The sequence below is a fragment of the Cucurbita maxima genome, unplaced genomic scaffold (assembly GCF_002738345.1).
Source record: "Cucurbita maxima cultivar Rimu unplaced genomic scaffold, Cmax_1.0 Cma_Scf00028, whole genome shotgun sequence".
NCBI classification, from domain to species: Eukaryota; Viridiplantae; Streptophyta; class Magnoliopsida; order Cucurbitales; family Cucurbitaceae; genus Cucurbita; species Cucurbita maxima.
The window spans coordinates 2604338-2631238 of record NW_019272044.1 but is presented as its reverse complement, the minus strand read 5'-3'; the positions used below and the strand labels follow the sequence as shown (position 1 = coordinate 2631238).

General features: G+C 37.3%; 4 protein-coding genes across 4 annotated transcripts; 2 read left to right on the top strand and 2 right to left on the bottom strand.

Moving 5' to 3' along the window:
• Positions 1 to 4596: 4596 nt before the first annotated feature.
• Positions 4597 to 9616, top strand: LOC111500154 (alpha,alpha-trehalose-phosphate synthase [UDP-forming] 5-like). The gene is made up of 4 exons (XM_023151812.1): positions 4597 to 4826; positions 5143 to 7184; positions 7845 to 8118; positions 9088 to 9616. The coding sequence occupies exons 2-4, from the start codon at positions 5191 to 5193 to the stop codon at positions 9433 to 9435; spliced, it is 2616 nt and encodes an 871-aa protein (XP_023007580.1). The 5' UTR covers positions 4597 to 4826; positions 5143 to 5190; the 3' UTR covers positions 9436 to 9616.
• A 1067-nt stretch (positions 9617 to 10683) lies between these two features.
• LOC111500157 (UDP-N-acetylglucosamine transferase subunit ALG14-like) lies at positions 10684 to 16368 on the top strand. Its single transcript, XM_023151815.1, has 6 exons — positions 10684 to 11116; positions 12095 to 12265; positions 12340 to 12479; positions 15719 to 15865; positions 15957 to 16016; positions 16116 to 16368. Exons 2-6 carry the CDS (start codon positions 12118 to 12120, stop codon positions 16290 to 16292), a joined length of 672 nt encoding a protein of 223 aa, XP_023007583.1. The 5' UTR covers positions 10684 to 11116; positions 12095 to 12117; the 3' UTR covers positions 16293 to 16368.
• Positions 16369 to 18159: 1791 nt separating this feature from the next.
• LOC111500155 (inositol-tetrakisphosphate 1-kinase 1-like) lies at positions 18160 to 20055 on the bottom strand. Its single transcript, XM_023151813.1, has one exon. The coding sequence runs from the start codon at positions 19763 to 19765 to the stop codon at positions 18662 to 18664; it is 1104 nt and encodes a 367-aa protein (XP_023007581.1). The 5' UTR covers positions 19766 to 20055; the 3' UTR covers positions 18160 to 18661.
• A 3075-nt stretch (positions 20056 to 23130) lies between these two features.
• Positions 23131 to 26645, bottom strand: LOC111500156 (29 kDa ribonucleoprotein A, chloroplastic). Its single transcript, XM_023151814.1, has 4 exons — positions 26211 to 26645; positions 25995 to 26093; positions 24348 to 24638; positions 23131 to 23417 (listed from the first exon to the last, which is right to left on the bottom strand). Exons 1-4 carry the CDS (start codon positions 26598 to 26600, stop codon positions 23286 to 23288), a joined length of 912 nt encoding a protein of 303 aa, XP_023007582.1. The 5' UTR covers positions 26601 to 26645; the 3' UTR covers positions 23131 to 23285.
• Positions 26646 to 26901: the final 256 nt, after the last annotated feature.

Genomic DNA, 26901 nt, shown 5'->3' with positions numbered 1-26901 from the left:
TCAACCCTACCTATTTATTTAATCATCGAAACGAAAATAGAGAGGGAGTAGAGAGATATTTCTCCAGCTAAATAGGGTCGAGGATGAAGATTATATTCTTTGTCTTAGTTCTTGCCTTTGACACTACCTAAATTTTCACCCTGTCCCTAAATTTGCTCGTGGTCGAGCATAACCACTCCCATGTGAGTGTAGGTGTTCAACGAGCGCAACCAAGAAAAACATGGTTGTATAATTCAATGAGTAGGTGTTTGAAGTTCGTGATTGAGCACAACCACTACTCTCGTTCTTTTCTACAATTTTTTAGTGTTAGCCCAAAGAAAACACAACTCGAACGGTCGGTTTGCACGTTAGTCAGTTTGACTTTTCACTCTTCAAGTCAAACGTGATCACTCTTCAAGTCAAACGTGATCACTCTTCAAGTCAAACGTGAGGGAAATTGAAATTATTATTCGTAGTAAAAATAAAAAATCGAGTGTAGGGCGGACCTCAGCCACAGTGTTGGGCCTGAGGCCCACGATAATTGATCCATTGTTGCTAATCTGGGCCCTTCGTATTTGGGCTTTTGACAAATATTCATATTTTCCAATATATAATATAAATGAATTTTTATATTTTATTTAAAAAAATAGTTTAAAGTTTTTCATTAATATCAATACTTTTTAAAAAAAATTATAAAACATCCTTAAAATTTTTAAAAAGTAAAAAAGAAATACACGTTACTATTTTTGAAAGTTTAAGAATATTTTTGTAGATAAACTTAAAAATGTTTATTGATTATGCACACAATTTTTTTTAGTTCAGCAGAGTGGTGGAAGATTCAAACCTCGAACCATTGGGTTGAGAGTGCACGTTTTTTGTCCGTTATGATCACTTAGACGTATCCATATTATGGTTTTTTCACTTCATTAATAATTTAGTGGGAACACCACAATGAATAAATCACACGTAGTGCAATTTATCAATGATATAAATTATAATATATGGTTGGTGGAAAATTATTTTTTAACCTATTAGGTTTTTCGGGAATGTTTGAACTTTTAATATTTTGATCGATAATGCATTTTTTAACAAGTTAAGATATGCTCGTATCGGTAAAATTAAGAAGTTTTTTCTCGTATGGACTGTTTTCCATTCATGTTGCACGCACGTGTTTAGTGCAATATAATGATTTTTTTCGATAGTTTATGTAAAAGAAATGCGTTATGAAATTACTAGGAATAAAATAGGAGGTGAAATGTGATGTCCTATGTTGGTTGGGGAAAAGAACAAAACACCATTTTTAACCGTGTGGAAACCTTTTCCTACCAAATGCGTTTTTAAAGCCTTGAGGGAAAGAACAATATTTGCTAGCGGTGGGTTTAGGCCGTTATAAATGGTATTAGAGGCAGACACGGGGTGATGTGTCAGCCTTCTCGTTGTTCCTTGAAGGGAGGTAGACACTAGACGATGTGTCAGCCTTTTTGCTGTTTCTCTGAAGGGGGTAGACACGAGACGGTGTGCTAGTAAGAACGTTGGGCCCCAAAAGGGGGTGGATAGACACTGAACGATGTGTCAACCTTCTCGCTGTTCTCTGAAGGGGGGTAGACACGAAGCGGTGCACTAGTAAGGACATTGGGCCCCAAAGGGGGTGGATAGACATTGGACGATGTGTTAGCCTTCTCGTTGTTTCCCGAAGGGGATAAACACGAGACGGTGTGCCAGTAAAGACGTTGGGCCCCATGGGGGGTGGATAGCTCTCTTAGGGTTCCCTCATCTGGGATCCCTGGGGAAGGAAGAGGATCAAGTTGGTCCTGATCATTGGTTGATAGGCAACTTTCCACACAACTACATTTACATTACGGAAGGTTCTCAAGCTCTACATCGGTCGATGTGCCAGCCTTCTCGATGTTCTCTAAATGGGGTAGACACGAGGCGGTGTGCTAGTAAGGACTAGACACCGGACGACGTGTCGGGCTTCTCGTTGTTCTCCGAAGGGGTAGACACGAGGCGGTGCGCCAGTAAAGACACCCTAAAAGGGGTGGATTTGGCGAGGGTCTCACATCGATTGGAAAAAAAAAAAAAAAAGAGTGTCAACGAGGACGCTGACTCCGAACGAAGAAGTTGTGTTACTTGTAATCTATTTAGATATAATACATGTTTGTGCTTTCTTTGGGGAAACCGTTTTGAAGCAAACAATAATAATTTAATGGGACATATTTTTATAATGTTGTTAGGCTTCAATAAAATAAACAAACCAATAGCCTTTGGTGGTCTCCCACGTGCCCTACCACTTCCAGGTTCAAGTTCCAATTTATTGGAAGCATTTGATTCAAAAATTTTAATTTATGGAAAGAAAAAAAAAAAAAAAAAAAAAAAAAAAAAAAAAAAAAAAAAAAAAAAAAAAAAAAAAAAAAAGCACGTGACCTGTTTGATGATAATTTTTTTAAAAAATAAATTAATAATTTTTTTTGAGTTAAATTAATAAAAATACCTTTCATATTTATAAAAAAAATATATTTTTCATTAGTTTTGGATTAATACTAAAAAAATACTCTTAAAACCTTGAAAAACGTTTTAAAAATATAATTTATTTTAATTTCAAGATATTTTTGGGATAAAATGTAAAATTATTATATGGGTAATTAAATATTGATTTTTTAAAAAAATTAGAAGGTTTACTTTTTACTTTTTTATTTTATTTATTTGAACTTTTGATGTGTAATGACTATTTATTTAAATAAAAAAGAATCATTGAAGACAGGTGGCATTCTGGTAGTGAAACGTGGCACTTGAGCGGACCGAGACGTACCAGATTGCTCCCCCTATCACTAGCCACGTGGCCCGTTTCACCAACCAGTAATGACAACAACACAAGGCTCTGTTCAAATATATGTACATACCAATGATTAAACAATTGATTTCTAACTTCACGCGACCATTAGGCGCGTGTTTCTCACCGCACTTCTTATCTCTTTTAATTTTAACAAGTCAAAGCAATTATTTTCTGAGGAAAAAAAGTATAACACATTAACCACTTCAGTAACACATTCAAATATTTTATGCGTATTATTTTACTGTAAAATTAATAAAAAGATTCATAAATTTTATATTTATTTTAAAAATATTCTTTAAACTTTTAAAAAGATTTTAATTTTAAATAGAAATGGTTAATATTTATATTTTAAAATAGTTAAATTAATACTCTTCCATTTTTTAAAAAAAGTTCAAAAATTTAAAAACAAAATTTTTAAATTTTAAATTTTAAATTAATATATTTTTTTTCTTAAAATTACTATAAAAATAGTTGATGATGTCATGAAAACGATTGCAATTTTTTATTAATATAAAAATAAGAAAAAACTAATGCATTTTTTTATATACATAAGTAGAGCAATCATTGGCTTTGAGTTTTGACATTTTTTTTTCTATATTTCTTTATTTTATTAAATGAAATTAACTTAATTGATTAATATTAATTCGATGTGTGTAGATCACGCGCCGAAAGTAAACCAATGAATGTCGGGTTAGGTGGATAATTTTAAGAGTTGATGAAACCCTATATTAAGTTAATATTAAATTAAGCAATTATTTATTACGATTTTTTAAATCTTAAAATATTTAGATTCTTAAACTTTAATCTTTTTAATAATTTCCTAAATACTTAACATTATGTTAAATTAGAAAATATATTAAACATTAATTTAAAATTTATTTATAATAGGATATTAAATTTTTTTATTTTTTATTAATAGATTTTGAATAGTATTAATTATGATAATGACTTATTATATATTGAATTCGAGTATATTTATGTATTTGAGACTTAAAGTATATTAAATTCTCCCACTCTTTATCTAATTATTATTTCAAATATTCTATTCTCTAAATAATTGTTAAATATTTAATTTTTTTAATATTATACCGTCTAATTAATGGTCGAATAGTGTCATTTGACTTTCGAAAGATTTTATTAGATTTTTTTAGATCATTAAATTTTATAAAATAGTTTTACGAATAAATATTTTAGACATAAAATAAAAATTTAAAAACACTAGTTATTAGGGTTAGTTTATGATTTAACTCATTTTTTACTCCTTTATTTTTATTTTATTTTTAATTTTTCCACAATTCTTAATTTTGGCTTTCACTTTCTTTGAACAAAAATTTGAAATTTTAATTGAATTTTAAAAACAAAATCATAATTATTTGAAAAGTAATTTTTTAAAACTAAAACATAAAAAATTATAAAATTTAATTTTTGAAAATAAAAAAATTTAAAATACCAAGCTAAAATAATAAAAATACTCCTAAACTTTTTAAAAAATCTAAAAAATACTCTTAAATTTTAAAAAGTAAGTAATAAAAAAAATATCTATTAAAAAAAAATAGCATCAACCCTTTTAATCTTTACTTAAAAAAATTAAAAGTATTTTAAGAATATTAATATTTTTAATTCAAAACTAAGAATATTAAATTTTTAAAAATTTAAAGGTATTTAGTATTTTTATTAATTTAATAAAAAAATAGAATAACAAATTGAAGCCGTTGAAAAGAGTTAAATTTTAGTGCAACGTGGAAGCTGTTTCCAAGTGTATAATTTCTACTCTCTCTTACACTCGCGTGTAAGCGTAAGCAATACGAATCTCTCACTCTCTCCTCAAGTGGAATCAAATTCTTTGTACCCAGTCCCATCCTTCACTGTCCATGGCAGCACGAACAAAAAAAGGGCAAACAATTTCAGTGTAGATCTTCCATTGTTGAGCTCTGAAAAGTGCAAAGAAAGCAGGAAAAATAAAAAGTTCTTCAACCCCATTGTTGAAGATCGAAGGAATCTCCCCCTTTCAATGGTGGGTTTTCTCTGTAATTTCAACCATCTGGGTCGTTTTTTCCTTCATTTCTATTCATTCTGTTCTATTTTGAAGTTTTTTTTGCCTCTTCGATCAATTTCTATGCATAAATACAACGACCCATTTGCAGATTTTAGGTTGGAGGTAATAATAATCATTGATGGGTGCTTCCAAATTTAGTTCAAAATCATTTATCATGTCTGGGATTTGGTTTTTTGATGTTTTGTCTGAAATATATATGTTTTGTTGGATTAGATCTTTGATGGATGTGGTTGATTGAATCTGTTGCCTTATTTTGAGTCGGCTTGTCGTGTAGGTTTGAAGCAGCTTGATCTGTTTTTTTTTGGTGCTGTTGCTGTTTATAATGGTTTCGAGGTCTTATTCTAACTTGTTAGAGCTTGCTTCTGGTGGTTGTTCTCCTACTTTTGGCCTTGGCCGAGAGAAGAAGAGGCTTCCTAGAGTGGCTACTGTGGCTGGAGTCTTGTCTGAACTTGACGATGATAGCTGCAACAGCACTGGCTCGGATGCCCTTTCGTCGGTATCGCAAGACCGTATGATCATTGTTGGGAATCAACTCCCGATACGAGCAAATCGAGACGATAATGGAGAATGGGAGTTTAGTATGGATGAAGATTCACTTCTTTTACAGCTTAAAGATGGACTTGGAGAAGATGTGGAAGTGATTTATATTGGTTGTCTTAGAGAAGAGGTTGATCCAAGAGAGCAAGATGATGTTGCACAAACACTCTTGGATCGATTCAAGTGTGTCCCGACGTTCCTTCCTCCCGAGCTTTTTAGTAAATTTTATCATGGATTCTGCAAGCAACATTTATGGCCATTGTTTCACTATATGCTTCCCTTGTCACCGGACCTTGGTGGTCGATTCGATAGGTCGCTTTGGCAAGCGTATCTTTCAGTGAATAAGATATTTGCAGATAAAGTTATGGAAGTGATTAGTCCTGATGATGACTTCGTTTGGGTTCATGATTACCATTTGATGGTTTTGCCAACATTTTTGAGGAAGAGGTTTAACAGGGCAAAGCTCGGATTCTTCCTACATAGTCCATTTCCTTCGTCCGAGATTTACCGAACCCTTCCCGTAAGAGATGAACTTCTTCGAGCACTATTGAACTCTGATCTTATTGGCTTCCACACGTTTGATTATGCTAGGCACTTCTTATCTTGCTGTAGCAGAATGCTCGGTCTCTCTTATCAATCTAAGCGAGGCTACATTGGGCTTGAATACTACGGTCGTATGGTGAGTATTAAGATTCTTCCTGTCGGTATTCATATCGGTCAGCTACAAAATGTATTGAATCTGCCTGAGACAGTATCCAAAGTTGCTGAATTGCAAGAGCGGTTCAAGGGTCAAACTGTTTTGCTCGGGGTCGATGATATGGACATATTTAAAGGGATCAGCCTGAAACTTTTGGCGTTCGAACAATTGCTCCGACAACATCCCGAGAGATGGGGTAAAGCTGTGTTGGTACAGATTGCGAACCCTGCACGAGGCAGAGGGAAAGATGTACAGGAGGTTATGGCTGAAACTACTGCAACAGTGGATAGAATTAATGCAACATTCAGAAGGCCAGGATATGAGCCTGTGGTTTTGATCAACACTCCCTTGCAGTTTTACGAGCGAAACGCTTATTATGCAATTGCTGAATGCTGCCTTGTTACAGCAGTGAGAGACGGGATGAATCTTATACCTTACGAGTATATTATATGTCGACAAGGCAACGAAGAACTCGACAATGTTCTCGGGCTAAATCCTTCAACTCCAAAGAAAAGCATGCTCGTGTTGTCTGAGTTTATTGGGTGTTCACCATCACTTAGTGGTGCTATTCGTGTTAATCCTTGGAATATTGAAGCTGTCACCGAAGCGATGGACTCTGCCCTGGTAATCCCGGAGGCCGAAAAGCAACTGCGACATGAAAAGCACTATAGGTATGTTAGTACGCACGATGTTGCGTATTGGGCACGAAGCTTTTTGCAGGATTTGGGCAGGGCTTGCAGAGACCATTCAATGAGGAGGTGCTGGGGCATAGGTTTCGGTTTAGGATTTCGAGTTATTGCCCTGGATCCAAATTTCAGGAAGCTTTCGGTTGATCATATCGTTTCGGTGTATAAACGAACCTGTCACCGAGCAATTTTGTTAGATTATGATGGTATCATGATGCTTCCGGGATCGATTAGTATGAATCCAACTTCAGAAGCCCTTGGAATCCTGAACAACCTGTGTAAAGATCCTAAAAATGTCGTGTTTCTCGTTAGCGGAAAGGATCGAAAAACTCTGACCAAATGGTTTTCACAGTGCGAGAAACTTGGATTAGCTGCAGAACATGGTTTTTATCTTAGGTATGTTGCACATTACAATCCTTATTTCTTCCTAGTTCGGCAGGTAAGAGCTTAAGCCACTGCTAGCAAATATTGTTCTCTTTGGGCTTTCTCTTCCGAGCTTCCCCTCGAGATTTTAAAACGCGTCTGTTAGGAGAGATTTCCACACCCTTATAAAAAATGCTTCGTTTCCCTTTCCAATCGATGTGACATCCCCCAATCCACCCCCTTCGGGGTCTAGCTTCCTTGTTGGTACACCGCCTCGTGTCTGCCCCCCTTTCGGGACTCAAACTCCTCACTAGCACATCGCCTGGTGTCTGGCTCTAATGATACCATTTGTAACAGCCCAAACCCACCGCTTGCAGATATTGTCCTCCTTAGGCTTTCCCTTCCGGACTTCCCTTCAAGGTTTTAAAACGCGTCTGTCAGGGAGAAATTTCCACATTCTTATAAAGAATGCTTATTCGTTTCCCTCTCCAACCGACGTGAGATCTCACAGCCCCTTATAATATTGCACCAAAATGGGAAGGGTGTAAAGTGAGACACTTCCTTGGTCGTAAATCTATCATTGAATTAGTTGTAAGAGTGTCGGGTTAATCGATGTTTCCTTTTTGCAATTTCGGTTCATCTATTCATCTCTAATCTTACCAGGTATTGTGACTTTGATTGCATTTCTTTCAGGCCAAATCATACAGCAGATTGGGAGACGTGTGTAGGTGTGACCGATTTTGACTGGAAACAGATTGCAGAACCCGTTATGCAATTGTATACCGAGACAACCGATGGCTCTACAATCGAAACTAAAGAGAGTGCGCTCGTTTGGAACTACCTTTACGCGGATCCTGATTTCGGGTCGTGCCAGGCCAAGGAACTTTTAGATCACCTGGAAAGTGTTCTTGCCAATGAGCCAGTTTCTGTCAAGAGTGGGCAACACATTGTAGAAGTCAAACCTCAGGTTAGTCTTATTACTCTTTAAAGTTCAACTTTAGTCCCTGTACCTCCAAACTGGAGGTAGGCATAAGACCGGTGAAAGAGGTTAACTGTGAGATCCCCATTGTTGGAGAGGGAAACGCAACATTCTTTCTAAGGGTGTGGAAAACTCTCATAGTATTTTAAAACTTTGAGGGAAAGCCTAAAGATGACAATATTTGCTAGCGGTGGGCTTGTGCTATTACAAATGATATCAGAGCCAGATACTGGGCGGTGTGCCAACGAGGACGTTGGGCCCCCAAGGGGGATAAATTGTGAGATCCCACATCGGTTGGAGAGGGGAACGAAGCACTCCTTATAAGGGTGTGAAAACCTCTCTCTAGTAGACGCATTTTAAAACCGTGAGAGAAAGCCCAAAGAGAATATCTGCTAGTGGTGGGCTTGAGCTGTTACAAATGGTATCAGAGCCATACACCGGGTGGTGTACCACTGAGGATGCCGGGCCTCCAAGTGGGTGGATTGCGAGATCCCACGTCGGTTGGAGAGGGGAACAAAACATTCCTTATTAAGGGTGTGGAAATCTCTCCTTAGTAGACGCGTTTTAAAATCTTGAGGGGAAGCTCAGAAGGGAAAGCCCAAAAAAGACAATATCAGCTAGCAGTGGGCTTGAACTGTTACATTAACAATCTTAAATCTCGTAATCACGTTGTGTATCGGGTCCATGGTGGCACCTGAATTTTCTTGTTTATCAAGACATGAAACGACGAAAAGTTAAAAGGGAATTTCAAACCAATCAAGTCATAACTTGGAAATGTTTCTTTCCGCTCATCAATAAATCGATCTTCTTTGAGATTGATCCTAGTGTTGAAATGTCGACGAATTTGCTTTCGATTACACAAAAATCGATGAGCTATGAGAAGGGGTCGTTTTGAGGGTGTAGTATTCTGCTTCTAAGGCATGATGTTCTTATCTGGTCTTTGTAATGACATGGCAGGGTGTAAACAAGGGCATTGTAGCAGAACATCTCTTGCAAACAATGAAGGAGAAAGGAATGCTTCCCGATTTCGTTCTATGCATCGGAGACGACAGGTCGGACGAGGATATGTTCGAGGTGATAAGAAGTGCAAAAGCCACCCTTCCTCCCGGTGCCGAAGTGTTCGGTTGCACCGTTGGCCAGAAACCGAGCAAGGCCAAGTACTACTTAGAAGACACACACGAAATCTTGAGAATGTTACAAGGTCTCACCCATGCGTCTGAGCATGCCGCTAGAGCTGCTCCGCAGATGACGACGACGACAACGACAACGACGCCTTACAGAGTGGTAATTTCAGAGAGTAAATAACCTGAAAGGGCTGTTGTTATTGTTGTGTATATGAAGTTAGCTCTGTGAAAAAAGTCTCTGTTATTGCTGTTTGATGTTCTATTGGTGCAATTCTTCTGTCCATATGACCATTTGAGTTCGGAGAAAACTATGTAGTTTTGACTGTGCTAATGATTGGAATTTTTAATGCATTTTATCAATTTCTTCTAAAGTGGTAAAACATATCTATAATTAATTAAAAGTATTAAACAATTATTAATACTATTTAATATCTTATATGATTTCATAGGGTGGTTACGGGTCGGGTGGTTCGTAATCGGGGTTCCTTTGTGGTCAATGATTTTGGTCAACGACTCACCCCTAGTGCTGACATCTCTTTGATCGTTGTTTGTTATTTCAAGAATTTGTTAGGTCTTCGGCTGTATGAGTATCAAGACCTTACTGCATGGGGTCGATAAAGCTAAGATGAGGTAGTGGTAAGAAGGCTTCAAGTCCTCGTGTGTGGTCTTGGTGACTTTTAGACCAATTTCAATGACGTTGAAATTTCAAGTTTATGATTAAAATCGATACGACTTACCAAGTTAAGAGCAAGATTTTTCGAGTTTTGTTTGACTCTTGCGTCATCTCTCGAGTCAACATCTTTGTGATTTTAGGTTTTCTTCTCATTTAGCTTCAGGGCACGGTTGCTTTCACGGTTCTCATCCACACTACACATAACTTTCTTCTCTCTTATATGTGTACATGCTTTCGCCCAAGTGTGATATCACTTTCCTCTCTTTTAGTTTCGGAGTAGTTTAAAATAAACATATATTTTATTTTTTTTCATTCGAGGACAAGAAAGATAGCCGATGGAATCGAACCAACCCGATCCATTTTTTTGTGGTTTAACTTAGTTTGAGCTATCCTACTCGAGGTTGAGTCTAAAATATTTCTAGACTCTGCCCAATCCACAAGATCGCAGATCTTTCGTTAATCAAACATATTTTAGGAGATAAGATATCAATTATCATAAAAAAAAAATTAATTATATCTCTCTGGTAAAAAAATATTATAAATGAAAATTAGATTTAAATAAATTAAATTTTAATTTGGAAGGTTTCTTTTGAGAAATTAATTTGATTTTTAATTCTCTTTAAAAATTATTTTTTAATTCAAAATTGAAAAACTTAAAAGGTTTATAGATTTTAAATTAATTTTGGAAAAAATGGTTCATTTTTATTTAATTAATTTATGTTTATTAATGAGATCATAATTAAAAAAGGGAAAATTAGAAAAAAAGAAAAACCGTTTCCCTCCGTCGTTCTTCCTCCCTCTCCCTCTCACGTTCAGCTCCCACCCCTGCAGTTTCCCCGGCGACTTGCAGCAGCTCCGACCGGCGACATTATCTGAACAACGATCAACGCTCACTTCCAGACAGAGAAAAGCGGTGCGCGATCACCCACGTCGGAATCCTTGCTGGACGGCGTGCGGCTCACCCACGAACCAGAGGCGTGACAACGACGCTATTCCGGCGGATCTAGTCAAGAAGTGCTCGTGCAATTCTCTCGACCCCACAACCTGCATCCGCGACGACAGATTTTCAACGCAAATACCTCCTTGCGGCAGTGGACAGCCACTCACAAACGAACCCGTTCTGCTTTATATTCGCAACCTCGAGTGATCTCAGATTGGGTACTCAGATCTGAATACACAAGCCTTTTCGGTAAGAATCAATGCAACAATTCGTTCAAGACACTTTCGAATTTGTTCCTAGTGCTGTGAATTAGGACCTACATTAAGCGTTTAAGGTGTTTGGATTAGATTAGTTGGTAATCCTCTCTTAGTCATCCTTTGGTTGTTTTGAGTATTCTAGTCTAGAGGCTAGCTTTGGAAATCATCTTTATTGTCTAGGAACTTTTCTGATAACTCTAGGAGTGCTTTCAATAAGGAGTTCTCACTTGTTGAATCTGCTTATTGAGGGGCTTTCTATAGGAAGGTGTGGAGGAAGGTCATGTTTGTGTTAGGAGTATGTTCATGTGGTTATTGGAATAAATGCATATCTAAAATTCATGATATAGATTGTTAGCCTAATTAGTGCAAAGAGTTAGGTGACTAGAAAGGAAAGGAAGGTGAATATTAGTGCATCTTGAGTAAAAATGGTCAAAGGTGATATGTTACCTTGCTAAAGGAGCATCGAATTGTTGGGGAAAAAAATGGTTAAGGGTTGGTATGATGAGTCTATAGAAGTAAGTATTGGGGTACTTCGAAAAGAGTCAATACGTTGCTAAGTCATTAGTGTGCCTTGGGTAAAAATGGTCAAGGGTCGATGCATAGTTTGGGGCCTTAGGTAAAAATGATCAAGGTTCGAACACTGAGTTTTGTAGAGAAGTGTCGAGGCTCTGGTAAAAATGTTCAGAGCTTGATGCGACTCGAAGAGCTAGAAAGAGTTGTGAGAAGTCGGTTGTGTTTTGAGAGGACTTGAGTTATAGATGGGTGAGCATGACATGAGCATGGTGCATGATATGTTTAAGATTCATAAGTTTGAGTATGTTACTTGTGCTACTTGTTTTCTGTGTATGTTGTATATGAGTAACTCGCATGTGAGAATCATGATGTTGTGATGTAAACTGAGGCAGCCCAACCTCTTTCAATCTCGCTTCTATTTTATTGATTATCGTTTCTTTTTCTCTCTTTTTTGTAGGATTTTTGTGTTTGCTTCTCTTTATGATGGATTCTAGTATTACTATTGCTGCCGTAATTCTCAGTATCAGCTTGATTTTGAGTCGTGTTCTTTACGTCATATATTGGAGTGGTAGACCCGTTCGAAACAAAAGAGTGGAACCTGTTAGTACCCTCATTGTTTTAGGCTCAGGTGAGACAGCCATCAATTTCATTGACTTGTAGATTTAATCATGTAATCGCACTGATTGTTGGATGGATATGTAGGGGGCCACACGGCGGAGATGCTCAATGTGTTGTCTGTGCTGCAGAAGGACTTGTTTGCTCCAAGATTCTACATTGCTGCTGCAACGGATAACATGAGTCTTCAAAAGGCTCGTACGTATGAAAACCAACTGGCTGATAAGGTATGATTTCAAGGTCTTTAAACTTCTCTTGTCTGAGACAGGAAGCGAGAGAGAGGATTGTATGGGCAGAGTTTTTCAATTGCCAATCTATTGATAAACTAGAAACTCTATTGGGTGGGGCTGTAGGGATATTGATCTATGCGTTCTTTGAGTTGTGGAACTTGGACTGAGGCTGAAACTGGGTTCGCGTTTATGCCGGCTAAAATGATCCTTAAAATTTGAGCAATGCAGTTGAACCATATAGCCTATGACCCTAAGGATGGAACAACCCTCCAAGTATCGGATAATAGAACAACCCTCCAAGCATCGGATAATAGAACAACCCTCCGAGCATCGGATAAAGACTTTTAAAATTCCATTCATACCGCTAGCAAATATTGTCCTTTTTGGGTTTTCCCTTCTGGCTTCCTCTCAAGGTTTTAAAACACATTTGTTAGGGAGGGGTTTCCACACCCTTATAAAGAATGCTTTGTTCCCCTCTCCAAGATCTCACAATCCACCCACCGTTGGGGCCCAGCGTTCTCGTTGGCACTCGTTCCTCTCTCTAATCAATGTAGGATCTCACAATACACCCTTTTTGGGGCCCAGTGTCCTCGCTGACACACCGTCTGATGTCTGACTCTAATACTATTTGTTACAGATCAAGCCCACCGCTACAAATATTGTCCTCTTTGGGCTTCCTCTTAAGGTTTTAAAACGCTTCTACAAGGGAAAAGTTTCCGTATCCTTATAAAGAATGATTTGTTTCCCTCTCCAAGATCTCACACCCACCCACCACCAATGGCTTAAAACTATCAAACCACAACCACACTTGCCTATGAAGCACCAAGTAGAAATGGCCTACGAAGGATCACATCAGAACAAAATTTGACTAAGGACCACCAAACCGTCACTATATTTGGCAAAATCTCACTGGTGTTAACAAATAAACAGAGCCGATAATGTTGATAAGAATCATCTTTATTGCCATCAATCATAGTTTAAGATTTTTTTGAATGCCAAAAAAATGGCTAAATGGTAAAAGTTAATGATCATTAAAGAAATGGCTAGTGTAGATAAAAAAATGGTGAGCTGGCCATAAACTTGCTGTTGTATATTGAATAGAGAACATGAAACTATAGGATGATATTTCTGCAGACTCCATTGGACGTTTGATTGTTGTTGGCACATTAGAATTTTGACTTGGGCTGCAAACATTCATCATTTGGCTGTACACACACTTGAAAGTGCCACAAGTGTCAATGGTATGATCACGTCATCTTTGAATGCCCCAATCAAAAAGTTGTGATCACTAACTATTATCAAAGATGCAGTGAAAAAAATGAAAAAGAAAAGAATCAAGAAGATGACGAAGTTAATGAAAAAACAATGCTTATGAAGGGGAAGCTTTGGTGATTTGAAGAAGTCTCAAAATAGTTCCAAGAGGATGAAGAGAGATGATTACGAGATTTTCAAACAAGATGTATTTTTTTTAGAACATTATCGTGGACATTGGAAGGCGTTTTCTGGTCCCTCCTGAGCCGGGTGGTGTGTGTGGGGTGTGCCACGGCGAAATGAGGGAATGAAAGGCTTCTTTGCATTGGAAGCCCTTTCCCCTCCCCACAATTAAGGCTTTGTAGCTTGCTTCATCTCTAGAGTTTGATTGGTCATCAATACGACCTGTCCTTAATCGAACCAATATGATTCTCTGAACAATCGAAATTTTGTACTTTTGTCGGATCCTCTCTATCTCCTGATCGAGCTTCTGTAGGTAGATGTTGTCTAGTAGGGCCGATAGTAGTACATTGTGTGGGACGGAATAGTAAAGGCCCTTCTCACCTCCAACGAGTCGTTCAACGGAAAAGAGGAGTAACTCATGAAAAAGTTTGTATGAATTGATAGTTGAAGTAGTGTGGCGGCCAAAGAGATGGTAACTAAATTGATCTTGAAAATGGATCCTCAACCTCAAGCATATAAAATAGTGTGGTTCTGAGTCAAAGGGAAACCCTTGGAAATTAGATGGAAATGTGTGGTTTGCTGGAAACTTGTGATAACACTGGCTGTAGAATTCAGAAAGATGTTACCAGATGAGAGTCCAACTATCACTTTAGAATATTCAACATCGCGTTGATTAGCCCAAATTCTGCACTTCCAAACAAAGCTTCTCATAAAATGAATCCAATTCAACCGGCTCAACTACAAAGTAAGGTGGATGAACCATGAAAGCCTGAGCTAATTTGTTGTCCCAACGCTTTTAAGTTCCTAAGAAGGAATGGAACTCTAAATACATTAAAGGGCCACATTGAAAGTTGCTTCAACGTAAGCCCCTGTATCTGAATTGGTTATGCCCACGATCCAAGTTTAATTTGACCTCGAGCAACAGAGGCCCAATTGAGTCCATTCAAACTTGTGAACAGAAATTTGGCCACCCTAATAATGCTTGGGCACGCCTTAAAGTGAAGTGCTCTTCCCGAGGTCTACGGTCGTCAACAGTCGGGGGAAGGATTTTCATTTATGCTTGGTGAGTCTATTTATTTTTTGTCGTACGCATCTTCAAGAGAGGAGCTGAGTGCATAGTTCCTGGAATGAAAGCCCATTCCCTCGTGCTAGGAACTCCTTTACACCGGTTGAAGAAAAAATGTTCAATTTTATGAAACCATAGCATAGATGAAACCTAGCAGCCCGCCCAGAGTTTGACCTTCTCTGTTCCTAAAACTTTCCTTCCCACTACGGACAACAACACTAGGAGGAAGACGATCAGAATCTCACGTGTGGCATGCATCGTACGTACCACGTGGTTTGGGAAAACAGTACAAAATGTGAAACTCTTTTAGAAAATTAGCAATGGATTGTCTTGGAGCTTTGTCGATCAATAGTAGGTTGATCATTCGAGCTTGAGCTTGTTAGTTTTCTTCAGATAGTAAGTTACTATCTCCCCTTATTCTCAGCATCCAGGAAACAACCCCGGAACTTAGAGTTGTTCTGCTATCTTCAGAAATTTCTGTTGCTTTTTCTTTCAATTCAATGATCTTCTGGCATAATTTTTTTCTTAATACATTGTTTATTGTTTTCAAACAAAAACTTTGAAGAGTCTATTACCTGAGTATTATGGATGTCAACATCAACAATAATATGTTTAAAACGGTGTTCGCTTCATTTTTTAGTACAAACAAATGTGAAGTATAGAAATTTGAACCTCTGATATAATTTTGCGAGTTTTCGTATTAAATTTGTTCGTGAATCGGCGCTTCTTATTGCAGACCGGGGCTGAGGTAGACAGGATTGCACAGTTTATGCAGATCTACAGAAGTAGGGAAGTAGGACAATCATATTTCACTTCTGTTTGGACAACTTTGATTGCCACATTGCACGCACTCTGGCTAATGCTTAAACTTAGACCTCAAGTGGTATGTTTTTTCTCTGTCAATCTGCAAATTATATGACCTCTTTTGCTTTAATGAACCTGTTTTTGTTTGAACCAGTTTTGTTTTGTTGCAGATTCTCTGCAATGGCCCTGGTACCTGCATCCCTCTATGCGTAATTGCATTCATATTCAAGGTTCAATACTGCATTGAACTCTGTATTCTTTTGCATTTTTCTCAATTCCAAGATCATATGGTTTTAGAGGATAACAGTGGGTAGAATCTGAATATGCAGGTTATGGGGATTAGGTGGTCTTCCATTTTTTATGTGGAAAGCATTGCAAGAGTGAAGAGATTATCACTAAGTGGCTTGATTTTATATAAGTTATACATGGCTGATCAGTTCTTTGTGCAATGGCCACAACTACAGAGGATATATCCCCGCGCTCGCTACGTCGGTTGTCTCATGTAGTTCACAACGAAATTCCATACAGATTAGTATACATTTCTGATTCTTACTGCTCAAATCATGACTGAGTTGATCATCATATGCATAAAAATTTCAAGTTTCTGAAATCATGTTTGAATTGGTCCATATGCACAGTTTTGATATGTAACATACAGTGAAAAAATTGTCATAAGTTCAACCTGCTTAGTAAGTTCAACATGTTTTATTGTTTGTTATAACTCTATGGTGTTTGGGCAAGATGAAAATATCTATCGATATATCCATAAATTAAAAGACCCATCGAAGATTAATCAATTTATGATCCACAATATAATATATATATATATAATAATTAGAAGATCTATGATTGTAAGGTTGTTTAGGAATTCCTTTGCTCTTAGCGAGTCGGGTTGTTCGACTTGCAGACTTGTTTTGTTGCTATAGTTCCAGGCAGATTAGGTCATTTATAACTCCCCAAAAAAACAATTTACTTATTCATTATCTTATTATTGAACTAGTGTTTGCTATTAATATTATTATATTTATAGAGTGATATTCTATTATTAAAGTATATAGTCGATGTCTTGTGGTTATCTAATTTTTACCTGTGTTGTAAGTCAGAGGAAAAAGTAAATTTGAACTTAATAAAGCTGAAAGTTGCCCAAAAAAGTAGAAATAAAGGAATAATGATTTTTCTCCTTCCAAACAAACTTTTCGATGACGCCCAAAGAATATTAGCCTAAGGGAGAGACGAATGAACCAAGATACCGATTGAGAAGATGAGGGAAGTTAGTAAATTAAGAACAAGAAAGGCCCGTAATTCTCTCCAACAGTTCATTCTCGTGCTACTCGAACAAGTAGCTGCTAACTCTTAGACTAGAAGTAGGTCTTCCCTCTTAACACATAGGGATCAGGCCTATGTATCGGAATTTCATATTGCATATCGAGTATAATCATGTAGTTGAATATCGGAACATTTGGATGATGCATATATTCTTATTCTAAATGTTTTGGGTGTGATTGGAAACAATATGCAAAGAGGATAATCAATGGAATGAACAAAATGCCTATATATCCCCAACCAGTTCTCACACAATTGTTAACAATATAACCTGTGCTTGTGTGTGGTAATATAATAAATAAGAACACAGCCAAGCTTTTCATTTCACATATGTAGTCCTCAAGAATCGTCCATCGAAGGGAACATCCAGGTACTTCCACAAAGCCACAAGAGAGAACTAAATCAAGAGTACAGAAGGCTAATACTTGAGAAATGATTTGCACTATATATATATTAGATCCATTCTGTCTATCTATTTCACGTTCTAAACCAAAATTCTAATCGAAAAGAACCTATTTGGAGAAAGGAATCACAAGCAAAGGGAAGAAAAGACAAGGTAATTGCTCAAGCCCACCACTAACTAGTAGATATTGTCAGTTTTGGGCCTTTACATATCACCATCAGCCTCACAGTTTTAAAATACCTCTACTAGGTAGAAGTTTCTACACTATTATAAAAAATGATTTGTTTCCCTCTCAAACCGACAATTTTAAAACATGTCTACTAGAGAAAGGTTTCCCCATCGTGATAAAGAATGCTTCGTACCCCTCTCAAATTAAAGGGTTTTAAAACGCATCTACCAAGGAGGGAGAGGTTTTCACAAACTTATAAAGAATGCTTCACTTCCCTATCCACCCGAGGTGGGTTCTCACATTTACACACAAGATTATCATAATTTCTAAGCTTCATACAAAATCAGATTCAGGACCTATGAATCAATTTCTCTAAAAACCATATTCAACCGTTCTGTATATCATAAACGAAATCGAAACGAGCTACAACTATTATTCTTACTTCATTCCCTTGGCAGATCTTAAAGAAGTTTCATGGATTCAGAACACAAGCAAGTTCTACAATTAGTTTGGAAGGATGTCTTATTTGTCTATAACACCAGTGCATTCTCATTACAACACTACCAAACACAAAGAAGATAAAATGATACTAGAAGTTGTCTGGGGGGCAAAAAAATCAGTAATTGAATTCACTAAAAGATTCAAGATCCATGAGCTAGAGACATCCTAGAACGAGAAAAAGCTTAAGCCTCAAGATACAATTTGACCTCCATATATCTCATCAGTAGTCGGGTATTTCAGAACTATCTCCAGTGGTAACGTTAGGATGGAATATACATGATAACACTGGACACAAATGAAATCTAGTCATGCAGTTAAAAGACTAATTGAAAAACAGGAAAATATCCCTTTTTCATTTCAGTATCAATGGCTATCTAGAGGAATGTGTAGAACAACTCACTTCAGTCCAGAATGGAGCAAATTCAAGCTGACTTCAGATCACAAACAGGCTTGAGAATGAAGGGTTTCCAAAATAATGGTCAATCTTGAACAGGGGATTCTTTCTTTCCACTGTCAACTGATTGACCTCCAACATCCTCATCAATGGAAATCTTGGTTATTTCTTGATCAACACTCTGCATCGGGCCACGCCGATCGGAACCAATCTTGTCCTCAATATCCTTCTTGTTAGGACTGTTCATTGCCTCTTTCTTCTGCGCTAAATCACAGAAAAAATCCGTCAAGATCTCTTCATAACCCGGCATTTTGGCATACCCAGGGAAATAGTTAATGTCAATTATAAGGTACCGATTCCCAATGTTCGAGTCTCGAATCACGTCGAAGTTAAAAAGATTCAAGTTCATGGAGCGCCGCAACCCTCCGGCGATGTCGGTGAGGAAACTCAACGGTGGCATCTCTGTATCATCAAGCTGCATCATCTTGTAGTACTTATCGTCAATTTTCTCACGAGGAGTCATATTCGAGACCTGCGAAAATGATAACAATCCCTCTACATTTCCCAACTTCACTTCTGGCTCGTCAGGGAGAGATTTTCGCTTCACACATTTCACATACTGTCCAACAACGTAAACCTTAAAGATAATGCCCCCGTGATTCACGAACTCCTGCAAGACAATTGGAGGTTTGAGCTTGTTCAAACAATCATGGTTGAATACGAGCGCCATTTTGTGAGATTTGGCGCTTCCATCAGCAACCAACGGCTTGGCAATGACAGGGAACTTCAAACCCTCCCAAGCCTGCCGATCAAACAAAGTCTCCTTGTCGTAAATCACAATCTGCTTAGGGATCCCAAACGTTTCATCCGGATTATCAATCTTCAACTCGGAGACAACCTGAAGCATCGAAATCCGGTTATGAAGTCTCTCAATCGAATCCGGCGAGTCCAAAATGAAGGCATTAGGATTCTTAAGTCTAAACTCCACCAGTTGCTTCCTCCAATCCACGCCATAAAACTTGTGGAGAATGCAATCAAATGGACCTTGATCAAGAAGTGGCCGTTCAGTGTCAATTCGAACAAGATCAACTCCTCTAGACGCCGAGAGATTCACTAACGAGTCTTGGATGAAGCTCTGTCGTTTCTTGGGAGCCAAAGCATAGCCTATACAAAACCTGCGTTCCGCCATTGATACTCAACAAAAAAGAACACTAAGAACTGGAACCAAAGACCACGACGCTCATCAAAACAAGAAAGAAGAACTCGCAGAGAAAGATTTAGATTCAACAGAACAGAACACAGTCAAATTCAAACCCAAGAAAGCTCTCAAAATTCTCGGAAATCTAGGGTTTAGTTCTTCTTCTAAGGATTCTTCAAAGAAAACGAAAACAACACGAAGAATGAAGCTTTGAAACAGAAGAAAATGGAAGCTGTGAAGCAAACGAGCCGAGGTAGGTATATATAGCTTCAACTAGGGCTAGGGGAAGAGGATGATGCAAGGGCAATGATAAAATAACCGACTCAAGTACATGGAGCTTTAAATCTATTCTCACCTACCCATTCTTTTAATTTTAATTACATTTTTTATTCCTAAAATATTTTAAAATATATATTTTCCCTCAAATTAATTATTTTTTGAAAAGTCAAACTCATGATCATTCTTTAAATTAGCGGACGTGGTACTTTTCTTCATCCAACACCTCCCCTCGAACAAAGTACGCCTCCTCTTAATCGAGGCTCGACTCATTTAGCGTCTTAGTCATCTTTTACTATGCCTTCGAGGAGGGTTGAATCCTTTTTCTTTTGGAGTACTTTGTTCGACATTTGAGGATTTACCAATTGGCACGACTAAGTTTAGGGCATGATTCTGATACCATGTTAGACGAACACGACTCTCTACAATGGTATGATACCATGTTAGACGAGCACGACTTTCTACAATGGTATGATATTGTCCACTTTGAACATAAGCTCTCGTGGCTTTGCAAAGAATATAATCGAAAGATATTTTAAAATTAATAAATATTTTGTATAATTTAATATTTGTTTGTTAAATTATAAATTTAATAATTACTATTTACTTCTAAATACGAAGCACACACGAAGCACATAGCTTGTACGAGAGGGGGAGCCGTGGTCATAGTCGATGAAATTTAGCTAAAGTAACAGCTCAACGATAATAGTCAAACTGTGTCAACTAATTTGAATTGAAATTAAAATTTGAAAAATTGAAAAATTAAAAGAAAAAAAAAAAGATTTAGGGGTGTGACCATTGCCATTGGTCAAAATGCAATCTTTGAATTTTTGGTACAAAAATGGATGTTTTTTTCTTTTTTTGGTGTACTTTTTGGGCAACCAATAATTTAAATGTAAATACTTATGATTTAGTTTTGATTAGCAAACTTTAATAATGTTGTTATTTAGTGTTTATAAGTTGACAAATAAGCTTAGTGCTATTAATTAAATGAATAATTAAAAGTTGTCTAAGATTGGTAAGAATTAAGTATTGAATTATTATAATATTGCCTTACTAACTCTATAATTAGGCGGGGTAGGGTCGGGATGTCTTCTCCATCCCAATTCTGTGAAATTCTCCACTTATTTTTGTAAGGATTGAGGCTCGCAAGAAATTCGCAGGAAACCCTATTTATTTCAATTCGTCTATAATGAAAAAGAACACTTTGCATAGATTTGATAATTAAATACACCTGCAATCTTCATATTAAAATGACTAGTTAATGATGAAATATAATAATTTAAATGAGTTACAATATAACCTGAACTCACGTGTTATAAACTAGCTTAAATGATAAACAAAAGTTGAAATTACAATTAAAATGGTGCATAAAATGAAATGTGCTATCTAGTAATTGAACTAAGTTCCATAAATTCAACTATGCGTTCATCGACTTGAATCTGAACTTTGCACAATATATAGGAAAAGACTTCAACATCTTCTAGAACTTCCTTTGACGAGCTCATGAGTGCTTGAATATAAGTGATTAAAGCTAGTGGTAGCTTCTTAGCTCTCAAAATATGATAATTCTTTGACCTTCGTTCGTATCACCATCAGTTTACGATGCTTTGGAAATATTATTTTACAGGTTTCGACACTATTAACACGTTCTGGTTACATTGCTGGTAATGAAACTTCAATTCTTGAAGAAGCATCAAACAGCTAGTTACTGGCTACATTTCTTAAACTCAGGGTTTCATATAATCAAACAGTTGCTAAAAGGGTGACTTTTAAGCATCAAAATAACACACCTAACATTATGCAACACCAAGAGAGGATTTCTTTTGAGACAAAACAAAAAAGTCTCTAAGGAATCTGTGAATGTTTGATTAATCCACCACACCTAAATGGTGTGAAAGTTATCTTATTTATAATCAAATAAATTACAAGGATATGGAAATAGTAATAAATGGAAATAACAATAAATGAAAAGATACCTATGATAATAAGGCAAATGTCTAATATTTGCCTTATAATAAAATATCAAATATAATATATATGGTAAACTATAATTTATTACTAAATATCCTTAACACCCCACCGCAAGCTAAGCGTCGGATTTAAACGAACGTGAAGCTTGAATCTGAAAAATTCAAAGAGGTTGAGAAACACTTTTCATGAAGATGCTAACAACCCGGTTCTTGGCCATCAAAAATTGCAGAGGGATCGCCGCTCAGCGGCGATGCTGCCTTGGCTTCAGCGAGAATATGTCTAACCCATGAAGAGGGATTGTCGCTTAGCGACGATGCTGCCTTGGCTCTGGTGAGAATATTTCTAACCCCAAGAAGTAGAAGGGGAAACCTAGAGCAAGGGACAAATACAATGTTGAAGCCGGAAGAGTCGCCACATTGGGCGAAGGAGCCAATTTTGGCGAGAAGGGCAGTCGGAAGAGTCGCCTCATCGGGCGAAGAAGCCAATTTTGGCAGGAAGGGCGGCGGCAACTTGGTTGGCGAATAGGCCAGTGCGGCACCCAGATTCCGAAGGTAAATCTCTGCAAAAGGTTGATAGGTTTAGGTTAGAGTTTATGTGAAGGATGAAGGTTGATTGGGAAGAAAATGAGAGAGACTATATTGGCCAAGGGGAAAACCGATTTGGTTGGAAAAGGTGAGGTTATATGTACAGAGTATGACGAAAGGTGATTTGGAGGTCAATAGGGTGGAGCCGAAGAGTAATCAATCGGCTCCGACTACGGCAACCATGAAGACTACCCCTGCGGCGTCAAAACCAGCAGGAGTGGTGGAGAAGAAGATTAGAGGATTCAAAAGCCATTGAAAAGAAAGGATGGGGGTTGTTAAACCGAGAGGGCTCTGATACCATGTGAATGTTTGATTAATCCACCACACCTAAATGGTGTGAAAGTTATCTTATTTATAATCAAATAAATTACAAGGATATGGAAATAGTAATAAATGGAAATAACAATAAATGAAAAGATACCTATGATAATAAGGCAAATGTCTAATATTTGCCTTATAATAAAATATCAAATATAATATATATGGTAAACTATAATTTATTACTAAATATCCTTAACAGAATCGATTCAGAAATTTCAGGAGACAGATAATGTTTTGACACTACAAATATGCTACCAAAAACAGGAGAAAGATGTACAGATCATTCCACCAGCAGATATCATAAATGTAGTTGGAATTTCAAACAAAATCGTGTTTCTAAGTTGCATACCGAGCGATCAATCTGATGTTGAATCCGAGGGGATCTGTGATTCTTCAGGTTGGCTTTCAACAGTGTCTTCTTTTGGAGTTTCTGATTTAACAACACTTCTTTCACTGAATTTTAGGCGAAGGGGCCTGCCCATCAGCTCCTGAGGAGAGAGAAGCTCAAGCATTTCAAATATGTAAGGAAGGAATGAAATGGAACATTACACCTGATTAGGTTGAGAGTTTGGAGAGATTTGAACTTGTACAAAGCTAGTAGGGGCCAAAATGTTATCATTAGTAAGTTTTTAGTACTCATTTCTACGTCCAAAACATAGACTTTTTGGTCGATGGATAGACGGATATATGTTTTTAATCAGTCAAACTATACATAGGTTGACAAATTTTAAAACGCTCATCGGCCCATTTCAGTGGATTTGAACCCAATATCGTAATTCTGGTACTTTAAATTGCCTCACATTCCCATATTCCCAATCCTCAAGTTTCAAATATTTGAAATGTCTTACAACTATCTGTCTTACAACTATCTATTTACATAAACATATCATTACCAAAAAATGGACCGAAAGAAACCTATCCCAGCCTAGGGGCCTAGAAAATCCTACCTACCAAGAATCCAATGGTAGCCGGAAGTACAGTAGTTAAGAGCTCTTTCTCTCATGGTAGTGCACCCTCCCTATTTTGAGTGGGTGCTCACAAGGTCAAAGTCCAAAATGAGATTCTTTCATTAATACCGGAGAAATATGGGTATCTTGGTTTGTTTGGGTAGCTAATCCATTGGTAGCCCAAAAAAAAAAATAAAAACAAAAAGTTTTATAGATTACAAACCAATGATATGGACATTTGAAGAGGGAATTGAAAGAATGATATTTAAAAGTAAGCATTAGTAGGTTTTCATTTTTTAAGGGTGTTAACTCAAACATGAATAATTTGCAAGATTAACCAACACTCATGGCCTATTTGAAATTTTATGAAGGGCGTAAAAAAGTGTTTTTAAGCATTTGAAAAGTCACTCCGAGTGGGTGGTCAATCACACAGAAGTTTATCCGTCAATAAGATCAGAACAAGTAAATTACCTTCCCCTCCAATGAAGAAAGTGCAGTTTCTGCTTCCTCTCGAGTAGCAAAAGAAACAAAGCCATAGCCAGCAGATTTTCCAGAGGGGCTATCGAAGACAACCCTGGCTGCAATTGGGTTGAAGTTTTCAGAAAAGAATTCTCTGAGATTGGTGGATCTCGCCTTCCATGCAAGATTGGATACATAAAGCTTATGCACAGTCTCTCCAGGAGGTGGGCCTGGAGGTTTTGGAGGAGGAGGCTTCTTCAATCTCTTTGCAAACTCTACCTTTATAACTCTTCCTGATATTTCCTGCAGAATATATATGTTTTCATGGAACATATTAACATGAAATATTTACCATGAACAGAACCTAGGTATCTATGTTAGAAAGGGAAGTGTTTATGTGTATAGAGCCAATATAAGTCAAAATGACTACCATGTATGTGAGATCCCACATCAGATGGAGAGGGAACAAAGTATTTTTTATAAGGGGTAGAAACATCTCCCTAGCAGATGCGTTCTAAAAACCTTAAAGGGAAGCCAGAAAAGAAAAGTCTAAAGAGGACAATATCGACTAGTAGTGGGCTTGGGATGTTACAAATGGTATCAAAGCTAGACACCAGACGGTGTGTTAGCGAGGACGTTGGGTCCCGAAAGGGGGTGGGTAGTGAGATCCCATGTCGATTGGAGAGAGGAACGAGTGCCAACGAGACGTTGGGCCCTGAAGGGGGTGGACGGTGAGATCCCACATCGGTTGGAGAGGGGAACGAAACATTGTTTATAAGGGTGTGAAAACCTCTCCCTAACAGACGTATTTTAAAAACCTTGAGGGGAAGCTCTCGAAAGAGAAAGTCCAAAGAGGACAATATCTACTAGCGGTGGGCTTGAGCTGTTACAAATGGTATTAAAACTAGACATCGGACGCTAGTGAGGACGCTGGGCCCCGAAGAGAGTAGATTGTGAGATCCCACATCGGTTGGAGAAAGGAACGAAACATTTTTTATCAGGGTGTGGAAACTTATCCCTAGCAGACACATTCTAAAACCTTTTGGGGAAACTCGGAAAGAAAAGCCCAAAGAGGATAATATTTACTTGCAGTGGGCTTGTTACAAATGGTATCGAAGCCAGACACTGGGTGATGTGTCAGCGAAGAGGCTAAGCCTCGAAGGGATGAATACGAGGCGGTGTGCCAGCAAGGACGCTGGGTCCTAAAAGGAGGGTAAATTATGAGATACTACATTGGTTGGAGAGAGGAACAAAACATTATTTATAAAGGTGTGAAAACCTCTTCCTAGTACGCGCGTTTTAAAACCTCGGGAGAAAACTCGGAAGAGAAAGATTAAAGAGAATAATATCTGCTAGTGGTGGACTTGTGGACTTGGGCGATACACCCTATAATAATCTGTGACCCAATCCAGAAACTTAACAGATATCAAAAGCAAAAAAAAGGGACTTATGGAGGATTCCAAAGGTAGTTTTCAAGTGTTTAGCAAGTCTGAAGAGTATTATATATACCAAAATTCATATTGAAATATGGAACAACTGTAAAATTTCAGAACCAAACCAAACAAGCTATTGGTAGAATACCAGTAAAAAATAGAATAGAATTCATTGGGGCAAATAACCAAACAGAAAGCGAGCAGAAATAGGTAGAAGAAAACGTACTTGAGAGTCAAATTTCTGAATAGCAGCTTGAGCTTCATCTGGTGAAGCCATAGTCACAAAGGCAAATCCCCTGCTCCTTCCATTTTTCTGCTTTATAATCTACAAGTACAAACACATTCCAACACAAATTCATCAGATACAGAGACATTATCAGCACACACACACACACACACACACACACACAAAAAGAATGAACAAAAGAAAAAGAAGAAGAACCTCAACATCAGTGACAGTTCCGCATTGTCCAAACTGCTCCTTAATGTCGACGACAGAGAAAGACCAAGGCAAATTGAATATGTATAGCTTTCTCTTCTGATTCACATCCTGATTTTCCTCCGAAGCTTCCTCCAAACTAACCTCTTGCACTGCGGAGCAAAAACGATCGCCGCCGCCGCGATTTCGCCATGGGTTTGTGAGAAAGAGGGGGAGAGGGGAAACGGCGGTTGTGGGATTGAGGGAAAGGAGAGGAGAGGAGAAGGAAATGCGAAGCTTAATGGCGGAGGGAAGTTTATGGAAGGACAATTTCGAGGAAGAAGAAGAAGAAGAGGAAGAAGAAGAAGCAATGTATTGAGAGATAATTGGAATTGCAGATTCGAGCGTCGCCATTGTTTCGACTTCGAGGGCGAAGAATGTGGATAAGGCGATGGATATTACAGGGAAATTTTATATATTTCAAATATATATATATATATATATATAGGATTTTCGTAAGATATTTTTACAAAAAAATTTATTTTTAATTATTTATGTGTTTCGCATTGATATAAAAGTAAATAAAAAAATTATTTTAACTAATTAAAAATAATATTAATTTAAATATATATTTCTTTTGATTTTTTTTTTTTTTAATAATCTTCTACCAATATTCTTAATATATATATATATATATATATATATATATATATAT